Source organism: Urocitellus parryii, chromosome 14 (assembly GCF_045843805.1).
Source record: "Urocitellus parryii isolate mUroPar1 chromosome 14, mUroPar1.hap1, whole genome shotgun sequence".
Classification (NCBI taxonomy): Eukaryota; Metazoa; Chordata; class Mammalia; order Rodentia; family Sciuridae; genus Urocitellus; species Urocitellus parryii.
Window position 1 is genome coordinate 56582154 of NC_135544.1, and position 10845 is coordinate 56592998.

Here is a 10845-nt window from a genome sequence, read left to right on the forward strand (position 1 = left end):
TGTTGACATCAACACAGATGCCACCAGGACTTACACTGGGTCACAGAGGGCAGCGGTGGCTGACACAGGCCCTCGGGCCACGTCATGCCCTGGCCTGGCTCCCCTGCCCGGCTGGCCTGGAGCTCGGAGCCAGACCCCACAGGTCCTGGGCTCCCAGGGACTGAGCAGGGGTCCTGCTCCCAGGACCTGCAGAGTGGGGACATTCTGCGCCACTGTCTGAGGGTGTGTGGAGCCTGACCCTGGGCTGTGGGCAGACAGCAGTCCTGCTGGCCCATCCCTCCCCTGCCCACCCACCTCGCCCTGCTTGAGTTCTCCGGGGAGCCCATCCTTCCTCAGGAGCAGCCAGGGGGCCCCATGTATCGCCGTTGCCCCGGGGGAGCTTTGGAGCCGACTTCCAGAGGCCTCCAAACTAGGGCCCAGCACCACCTGGCTGTGGGGGGCAGTGGGTAGCGCCTGAATAGTCAAAAACCCAATTTACACCTGATTTCAAATCCCCATCCACCCAGGCAGAGCAGGGTAGTGCCTACCCAGAATGGCCCAGCTGAGAAGGGCGGAACCGTCCAGGAAGACCATGGCATATCCTAGCCACAGGCCCGCTGCCCTCTGCACCTCCCTGCCCCCTCCTCCCAAGTTCCCTGCCAAGTACCATGTCTTGAGGTCCCCCTCAGTCTTCTCCCACCATGAGGACAAACTGCTCCAGACCTACCACCAGTCACACCTGGGGCCCACCTGCTGTTCCCCCTGGTGCCCACCTGCTGTTCCCCCTGGTGCCCACTGCTGCTCCCCTGGTGCCCACCTGCTGTTCACCCTGGTGCCCACTGCTGCTCCCCCTGGTGCCCACTGCTGCTCCCCCTGGTGCCCACTGCTGTTCCCCCTGGTGCCCACTGCTGTTCCCCCTGGTGCCCACTGCTGCTCCCCCTGGTGCCCACTGCTGTTCCCCCTGGTGCCCACCTGCTGTTCCCCCTGGTGCCCACTGCTGTTCCCCCTGGTGCCCACTGCTGCTCCCCCTGGTGCCCACTGCTGTTCCCCCTGGTGCCCACCTGCTGTTTCCCCTGGTGCCCACCTGCTGTTCCCCCTGGTGCCCACCTGCTGATCCCGCTGGTGCCCACCTGCTGTTCCCCCTGGTGCCCACTGCTGCTCCCCCTGGTGCCCACTGCTGCTCCCCCTGGTGCCCACTGCTGTTCCCCCTGGTGCCCACTGCTGTTCCCCTGGTGCCCACTGCTGCTCCCCCTGGTGCCCACCTGCTGTTCCCCCTGGTGCCCACTGGTGTTCCACCTGATGCCCACTGCTGTTCCCCCTGGTGCCCACTGCTGTTCCCCCTGGTGCCCACCTGCTGTTCCCCCTGGTGCCCACCTGCTGCTCCCCCTGGTGCCCACCTGCTGTTCCACCTGATCTGTCTGGACCAGGAGCTTCAGTGCCTTGTGATGGACAAGGCCACTCCTGGAGGCTGACTTCCGCCATCTTGTCCTGTCCCACTCGTGGACTGGTGGGAGAGCTCCTGGCCTGGAGTCCACTCCTGCCTCTGGCTCCTCCACTCCCCAGGGGGCTCAGATGCCACACTGCCTTGGACCATGAGCTCCACCCAGGGCCCCATTGTGACCCTGGCAGCCAGGCTGGGCTGAGCTGGCCGCACGGAGGGAGCCCTCCCTTGGTCCCCGCTGCCTCCACCAGGTCCTCCCGCCTCTGATGAAGGCCAGGGCCCATGACCGGATGGAGGAGAGGAGGAGCAGGGCTGCTGCTGTCCGCCGCCCTGCTGCTGCCCTGGGCCCGCAGCTCCCTGGCATGTAGGTGTCCGAGGTCCCTCACTCTGTGTCCTGCCCGTCCTCGGTCCACAGTGGGCAGGAGAATCGCTGGGAACTAGTTCCAAAGGCTGTTCCCAGGGATGCGGTTGGGAGTCCTGGGAGGGATCTGAGCCCTACCTCTCCCCCCGTAGCCCCGTCCTCCACTCTCAGGGGACTCAGAAGCCACACTGCTTGCACCATGAGCTCCACTCGGGGCCCCATTGAGAAACGCTTCCTGTGAGCACACCCCACACCTGCCCTTGGCCTCCGGGCCGGGCTTTGGGTGTGTGAGGGGTCCGCCTGGCTTAGCCCCACTGTGCAGGCTGGGGAGCAGCGAGCTCACTGGGCTCTCTCCCAAACTCAGCTCATGAGTCCTGATACTTTCTCCCTCTTTCTCCTTTCTCATAGTAACGTGTGGCAGAAAAATGAGTTCCAATGAGTCAAACATAGCTACAATCATAGGTGGGAAACCTGTAGACATTGCAGACTTTCCTTGGCAGGTGGGTATTCTCAACCAAGGCCATCATGTCTGTGGAGGAACCATTCTCAATGAGTGGTGGATTCTTACTGCCTCCCACTGCTTCATTAAAATCAATCACCATCCTCCGTAAGTATCTCCTACAGAGACTTTTTTTTTAAACCAGCATGGTAGAATATTTTCCCCAGGTGCCCTGGGACCTCAACCAGGTTTGTCAGCCACAGAACAAAGTGTCAGGAGGTCAAACATAGGCCTGCATGACTGGGTGTCCCCAGGCAGGTGCTAGGTGAGCTGCTCTCCTCCCGGCGTGTTACATCTTATCATGTGTCCTAAACTGAAGAACAAATGTTCCTCAGACTGTATCTTGATGACCTTCCGGCCTGACCTCCAGGAAGTGCTTCACTAAGTAATCACTCCCACTCGGAGAGGAGAGGTTATGGGCTGACATGACCACAGGGTCACAGAGTCCTGCAGGCATTAGACCTGAGGCACAGTTCCATCCCTGGCAGCTGATCAGAAGCTTCTTGTTTGTGCCAAGTTCAAGAATCATGATTTTCAAGCAGCTTCCCAGGTGCTTGCGCTCTAGCCTGTCCTGGGCTTCTTGCAAGTCAAGGCCAAGCCCTCGGTGACCTGAGCAGCGATCGGTTGATGACATGTACTAGTGAGTTCGCTCAAGGCCAAGAGCTGGGCAGCAGAGCACTGGCCTAGAGCCCAGATCTGCTCCTGCTGCCTGCTCGGCCTTCTTTCTTGGCTTGGTAGCTCCTGCACGGCCCGATGCCTCCATTCCCACTCCTTACAGCACAGCCACAGACTGGCGGGATTATTTTATATAAAATTTGGTCTTTTGCCCTCCATCACTTACTGCTTTCCTCCTTTTCTTGAAAGCACCGAGTGGACAATTGTACACGGCGCAGATGACTTAAGTAACAAGAACGTGACGATGATGACAGTGGATAAGATCATCACTCACCCTTATTTCGATTCCTGGATCATGGATAATGACATAGCTTTGCTCTTGCTCACATCCCCACTGAACTTCAGTGTCGAAAGTGTACCCATTTGCCTTTCGGATGTCACGGACCTGAAGGCATGGAGCAGCTGCTTGGTGGCTGGATGGGGCACTACCAACGCCAGTGAGTTACTCAGAGCCAGCTGCTGGTGTTGGGGATGGGAACTCCAGAGGCCCTGCTGGCCCTGGAAATTCTCCCTGGTAGGTCTGGGAACTTCAGATTTCCTTGAAGGCCCATGATGAGCCCTGTCCCTCTCAACTGGGGAACCGGCCTTCACGGGCCTTTCTGGGCTCCTGTAGCAAGCTGTATGCCTCATGGTGGAACCTGAGTCCTTCAGAGGAGCTCAGGGACAACCCAAGTCCAAGGTGGGACTTAGAGGAATGCTGAGGGACTGACAGAGGGGCCAAGGGGCAGCCTCCACACCACTGCCAGTCACAATAATTTTGTAGCCCTGATGGATTGGCTCTGCTGTCCTGTGACAAAGGACTCTTTGAACACCATAGGACCCGGTCAGAGGCAGGGCATTGGCTGGATATAAAACGCCCTTCAGAATTGGCCCCAGGTGGGCCTCTCCCCAGTCAACTTGCAAAACAGCCCCTTTCATCCTCGCTCTCGGTGAACGGTAGACACGCCCATAGTCCACAGCACGGAATCCACACATGGCAGGCAGCACCACTCTTTCAAGTAGGCACACAAATGGCTGGACCTATATTCTAGTGTGATCCTAAAGCTCAGAGCTTGTTGGGACTTGCCCTTATCATGAGCTTCAAAAAATGGCCACCTTCTCAGGTTAGAATTTCCCAACCTTCCTCCAGCGCACCCATGGCCCTGTGGTGGGCCGTGTGGTAGGCAGTGGGGATGCAGCAGCATGCAGAACGGAAAGCACCCCCATCTGGGAGGGAAGAAAGCCCAGGTGTGGGTTCACCTCCTGCCTAGGGAACACTGTGAGGGCCCGGCATGGCTCAAGCCTGTCCACGTGTCCTGGGCCCTGGCATGGGCTTGCCCTCCTGGACTCCGGTTTGCTCCCGCGGGAGCCTGGCACCTTGTGCAGGCTGGCTGAGAGCGAGCAGGGATCCAGTCCCCGAGAGCTCCAGGTTCTCGTGTGGGAGGGCTCAAGAACCTTCTAAGCACCCTCCCTCCCCCTCCCCCTCCACAGTCCCAATCTTGACTGTTCTTTGGGCTACAGGGGAGTTCCCTGGTCTCTGAAGTGAAAAGACACGACTTGGGTGGTGCTTGCCTCCAGCTGACGGAACCCCTTCCAGCTCAGGCCTTTCTCCATGTGCTTCTCCTCTGGGTCAGGTTCTGTCAAGTTTTTACCTTCAGTGCTGCACCAAGTCCACCTCGACCTGCTCACATGGGACAGGTGCTTCTATGTCTTCCCTGTACTCACCAGGAACATGCTGTGCGCTAACGGTTCTCACGGAGACGCCTGCCAGGTAATGCGCTGTGCCTGCTGGAGACAGGGCGAGTGGCTCCCTTTCCCTCCTCCACGGGAGAGGCCACTGTTGTTCCCCAGGGCTGCCCTGACAGATCGTCACATGCTGAGTGGCTTGAAACCACAGAAATGATCCTCTCCTAGTTCTGGAGGCCAGAGGCCTGGAACCCAGACACCAGCTGGACTCTGCCGCTCCCCAGGCAACGGGGGACGGTCCCTCCTGGTCTCTTCCAGCTCCTGGGCCTCCTGGCCATCCTTGGGGTTCCTTTGGCTTGTAGATGCCCCACTCAAACTTCTGCCTGTCTTCATGTGGACTTCTCTCCATGTGCCTGACACCTCTGTTCTTTACAGGACACTAGTCATTGCACTAGGGCCCACTCTGATTCAGCATGACCTTGTCTTAATTTAACTAATGACATCTGCAACAACCCTATATCCAAAGTAGGTAAATTCGGAGATTCTGGGTGGATGTGAGTTTGGGGAGGATCCTTTCCACCCAGCACAGAGGCTCCATAAGATCTTTTTAAGAACAAGTACTCTGTAACCAAAGTGAGGCAGGAGCAGGGCCCAGGCTCTGAAGTCAGACAACATGGCTTCCCTCCTGGCTCCTCTTCTTACCACCTGTGTGACCGGGGCAAGCGACCTCCCCAGTTTCTGTGCCTCTTCTGATTTGCTTACCTCTAAAATGGGAATGCCAAGAATGCCTGCCTTTGGGGATCCTTGTGAGGATTTGCTAGGGGTGCACAAAGGCACTGGGCGAGGAGAGCAAATTATACCTGTGGTTTTTCTCATCTTCTTTCCTTACACTGGCTCGTCCCCACTAGAACATACGCTGCCCCTGGAAATGTGAAGGAGTTTCCCGAGATGGGCACATTTTAGATGAGGAAACCAAGGATCGAAGAAATGCCACGTTCTGTTGAGGACAGCCCAGTAGCGTAAATCACAGATCCCGAATTCTAACAAAAGCACACTGACGTTGGGGTCAGAACTCTCTTTTGGGTCCCCATTTTCACAGGGGACCCAGCCTGGCCATGCCCAGACTTGCCTGGTCCCACAGCCACGTGGAGAATGGGAGCTCCCCTGAGCAAATGCCTGTCCCCTGCAGGAGAGACTCTGTCCTCAGCACACCCTCCCAGCCTTAGCCCACTCAAGGAAGGCTCCAGGTTCACTCAGCTCAGTACTCACACTGGGCTTGGAACCAAAGTCTGTTTGGCGGCACAAATGTAAAATCCTCAGGGCCCCACTGATCCGCCTGACTTCTTTCATATAGAAGTCATGGATGACAGAAGCGATTCTAATTTTTCATTTAAAAAAAAAAAAAAAAAGATCGTGTGACTTCCCAATGACTTCAAGGCATTTGGCAAAGAACAGTGTGTTCAAAGTGAGTCAGTAAGGACAAGAGTTTGTGATAACAATCTGGTTTTAAAAATTGAAAAATACCCATATCTTGTTGGTTGGTTTTTGGTTTTGCTGTGGATTTAGATTCAAATTTTTAACACATCCTTGAGGGATTTTTTTAAAAATCAACTTTCTCAGCGTCATGGATATTTTCAAAATAAAGCTTTGTAAACTCTGAAACCATATCTACAACCTGATCCTATTTCTATAAAACAATCGTGATATAGGTACACATGCAAGCGAGGATCTGGAAAGTTACATTTGAAGGTATTAAGAAGGAGCCACCTCTACGTGGATGGAACTACTGATTTCACTTATTTGAAAATATGGTGAAAAGAAAGCTCTAGTTCCCCAGGTGGGCAGGCAGTGAAGAGCAAGTTGACCTCCTCCCCATCCCTTCCCAAGCACTGCCACATGGGGGTGTGTTCTTGAAACATTCTCTTCATACGTAATCGTGTGTGTGTTCATAAAATTCCTTCTTTATAGAATCATGGGTATTTTTTCCAATTTTTTCTTGATGATTGTGCATGACTCTTTACTAGAATTTTTTTTTAATGGTCTAAAAGGTGTGGAAGAAGGGAAATTACCATATTCTTCCATTTTCATGACCATTATGTCTGCTCTGCTTACTTGTGCTAACTTGAAAATCTTTTCTACGATGTTCTAAAATTTGTAAGTTGTTTAAAATTTAATGCTTTGAGCCATAACATGACACTTTGACATAATATGGATCTTTTTTCATTTGTTATGTATCAGTTTGTATATCTAATGTGTTCAACCCATGGCCTATTAAAAGGCAAAATGGATTCTTGTTTTTTTTTTTTTCTTTTTCTGTGTGTGAAAGAGGAAAATGGGCCAGCAGAAAATGGATTTGAGGTGAAAAGGCAGGGAGAGAGTTGGAGAATTCTTTAAAAAATGAAAGTGCTAAAGGCAACATGGAGTGGAGATCCACTTCTTGGCACATCAGAGCTAAGGCTTGAGTCTGTGACGAGGGTAGGATCCTTTTGACCCCGCGGCCGTTCATTCATCAGAGGCTGCTGGCAAACCATGTGCACCTCTCCCACAGTCCGCGTCTGGAGAGCAGAAGCAGCCTCCACAGTTTCCATCCAGAGAGCCCCAAGTCCGGGGTTTTGACCTATGCGAGCTGCCTGCACGTCGGTAGGTTGTAGGAGTGACTTGCTACTGTCCCCTCCACTCCCAAACAACTTTTCTCTCCTAGGGTGACAGTGGGGGCCCTCTGATTTGCCACAAAAAGAACAACAAAACCAAATGGTACCAGCTGGGCATCGTCAGCTGGGGTGTGAACTGCGGCAAAAAGGACATCCCTGGGGTGTACACAAAGGTGTCCAATTACCTTCTGTGGATCAAGAAGATGACAAGGAAAGCAGGGAGACCTTATGTGTACCAGCCAGACTCTGGGTACAGCTTGCTTCTCTCCCCCTGGGTCATCGTGCTCCTGTGCTTTGTGATGCTCCTGTTATCCTGCTGATTAAACACTGTCTTGTCACCAAACCCAAATGTCCTTCTCAGTGTGTGAAACAAGGCTCAGGGTGGGCACAGATGGGAGAGGAGATGCTCAGCTGACTCGCTCTGCCTGAGCTCATCACATACCTGCCTAGGGAGGACCCGAGACATAGCCCAGCAGCCCAGAGCTCACCTGGACCTTGGGAGGAGGCTGAGTCCCACCCAAGGGCTGGGCTGGAGCACCTGTCTGCAGGGAGGAGCAAGCCAGGGCCCTGGGGGCCCACAGCCCCATCTTTCCTCTCCACCGGAAGCATCCTTCCTGCTGCCTTCATCTTGCATCTACACAGAAGCCGGGGGTAGACAGCTCATCAGGCACCCTCACTCCTCTCCCCCTTCACTTCCAGCTTTGCCTGAGATCGACCAATTTGGTTCCTGTCAGTTTCCTTGGACTTATTCACAGCTTTTGCTTCCACAGCCGTCACTGGTCCTGAACCCCAGAAGAGGCTGTTTTGACTCTCAGAGATCAGGAGCAACATGCTGAAGTCCAGGACGGAAAGTCACTGAGGCACAAGTGTCCTGGGGACGGGGTGGAAAGACACACACGGTCAGGGGTGGTGCCAGCCAAGGGCCCTTGGCTGGCAAGCCTTGGGAACTTGACCTGGAGTCACAGAGGCCACGGGATGCCAGAACTGAGCAAGAGAGGAGCCCAGGAAGCTGCCCGGCTCTCAGCTGACAGAGCCGGTTCAGGGCCCAGGGGACACTTGGTACCACCTGGATGAGGGGTGCGCTGTCCTTCCTTGGGACAGTCATCCACCAGCTTGATTCTTCCCACCAGGCCCGACATCATTCTTCTCTGAGGCAACCCAACATATTTATGAGGAGAAGGGAAAAGAGCTCTGTTTTAAAGCAATGTGAGGGGGGTTACATGACTTTGCCTTCCGTGGAATTCCTTGAGCTGTGGACAGCAAAGAAGAAAGGAAAAGGGAAAAGGGAAACCCTCCTTGCTCGTGCACACACACTCTGAGGACAGAAAGCCATGCCATCACAGGCCCACCCAGGAAGCCCAGGACCAGACGGCTCCCAGCTGAGTCTCCCGACCTTCCCAGGAGAACCAGCTCCAGTCCTCCCCAAGTTATTCCACGAATAGAAAAGGAGGTGTCCTTCCAAACTCATTCTATGAAGTTATTATCACCCTGATACCAAAACCAGACAAAGACACATCAAGGAAAGAAAATTTCAGACCAATATCCCTGATGAACACAGATGCAAAATGTCTTAACAAAGTCCTGGCAAACCACACACAGAAACATATTTAAAGGACGGTGCACCACGATTAAGTGGGGTTCATCCAAGGGATGCAAGGTTGGTTTAACACATGGAAACCAATAACCGTAATTCATCACATCAATGGACTTACAGACAACAATCTCATGATTATCTCAATAGACAGAGAAAAAGCATGTGTCAAAATACATCATCCATTCATGTTCAAAACACTAGAAAAACTAGGGGTAGTAGTTACAAACCTCAACATTGTAAAAGCTCTACACATTAAATCCAAGGCCAGCATCATTCTAAATGGAGAAAAACTGAAAACATTCCTGCTAAAAACTGAAAAAGAGATGTCCTCTTTCACCACTTCTATTCAACAGAGTCCTGGAAACTCTAGCCAGAGCAGTTAGACAGAATGAAGAAATTAAAGGGATACAAATAGGAAAAGAACTCAAACTATCCCTATTTGCTGATGGCATGATTCTATATTTAGAAGACCCAGAAAAACTCTACCAGGAACCTTCTGGAACTCTTAAATGAATTCAGCAAAGTAGCAGGATATAAAATCAACATCCATAAAGCAATCACATTCTTATACAACAGTGATGAATCAACTGTAAGAGAAAATAGGAAAACTACCCAATTCACAACAGCCTCAAAGAAAATAAAATATTTGGGAATCAATTTAACAAAAGAGGTAAAAGACCCCTACAATGAAAACTATAGAAAACTGAAGGAAGAAATTGAAGAAGCCTTAGAAGATGGAAAGGTCTCTCCTGCTCTTGGATAGGCAAAATTAATATTGTCAAAATGGCCATACAACTGAAAGCACAATACAGGTTTAATGCCATTCCCATCAAGGTTCCAATGACAGTCTTCACAGAAATAGAAAAAGCAATCATGAAATTCATTTGGAAAAATAAGAGGCCCAAAATAGCTAAAGAAATCCTCAGCAAGAAAAGTGAAGCAGGAGGCATGACAATACCAGATCTTAGATTATACGACAGAGGTATAGTAACCAAAATGGCATGGTATTGGCACCAAACAGACATGAAGACCAATGGCACAGAAAAGAGGACACAGAGACAAACCCACACAAATACAGTTATCTCATAGTAGACGAAGGTGCCAAAAACATACATTAGAGAAAAGAGAGCCTCTTCAACAAATGGTGCTGGGAAAACTGGAACTACTTATGCAGTAAAATGATACTAAACCTCTATTTCTCATCCTGCACAAAACTCAACTTAAAGTGGATCAAGAACCTAGAAATTAGACTGAAGACCTGCACCTAATAGAGGAAAAAGTAGGCCCAAATCTCCATCATGTGGGATTAGGCCCCAACTTCCTTAACAAGACTCCTAAAGCACAAGAAATAAAATCAAGAATCAACAAATGAGATGGATTCAGACTAAAATCTTCTCCTCAGCAAAACAAACAAACAAACAAAAAACAATTAGTGAAGTGAAGAAAGACCCTATATTTTGGGAGGAAATTTTTGCCACAAGCACGTCAGATAGAGCACTCATCTTCGGGACATATAAACCCTCAAAAAACTTAACACCCCCCCCAAAAAAGACGACCCAATCAATAAATGGGTCAAGGAGCTGAACAGACACTGTTTGTCTTTGGATTATTGGGTCCCAGGAGTTGCGTACCTATGGAGTGTGTGAATCCCTTGTCAGAAGTGTGCAAATGTTTCCTCCTTGGCTGTGTCTTGCTGGTTCATTTTCTTACTGGGGTCACGTAATGAGCAGGAAAATTTGATTTTTATTAAATCCATTTAATCAATTTCTTTTTTCCTGGCTAGTATGGGCTGAATCCTGTTTAGGAAGTTTTTGCCTGTTGCAGTATTGAGGAGACAGTGAACTGTTCATTTTTAGCAGCTTTTCACTTTAGCTCTAATATTTAGGCCTGTGACCCATCCTGAAATGTTTCGGTGCATGGTGGGATGTGGTTTGAAATTCATCTCTTCCGCACACACAGCAGTTGCGTTGGGAAGGCCTT

The 10845-nt window shown here is 51.4% G+C and overlaps 1 protein-coding gene across 1 annotated transcript; it reads left to right on the forward strand.

The window, feature by feature from the left end:
- Positions 1 to 1702: 1702 nt before the first annotated feature.
- On the forward strand, positions 1703 to 7591 carry LOC144250086 (serine protease 52-like). The gene is made up of 5 exons (XM_077792479.1): positions 1703 to 1784; positions 2190 to 2388; positions 3145 to 3392; positions 4569 to 4705; positions 7322 to 7591. Exons 1-5 carry the CDS (start codon positions 1703 to 1705, stop codon positions 7589 to 7591), a joined length of 936 nt encoding a protein of 311 aa, XP_077648605.1.
- The last annotated feature ends 3254 nt before the right edge of the window (positions 7592 to 10845 follow it).

What these genes read in the sequence shown, in the direction of transcription:
- LOC144250086 (XM_077792479.1), top strand. Translation starts at nt 1,703, where the DNA reads ATGACCGGATGGAGGAGAGGAGGAGCAGGGCTGCTGCTGTCCGCCGCC. An exon ending in AAAATCAATCACCATCCTCC is followed by an intron (nt 2,389 to 3,144) that starts GTAAGTATCTCC and finishes TTTTCTTGAAAG; the next exon opens with CACCGAGTGGACAATTGTAC. An exon ending in CTCACGGAGACGCCTGCCAG is followed by an intron (nt 4,706 to 7,321) that starts GTAATGCGCTGT and finishes TTTCTCTCCTAG; the next exon opens with GGTGACAGTGGGGGCCCTCT.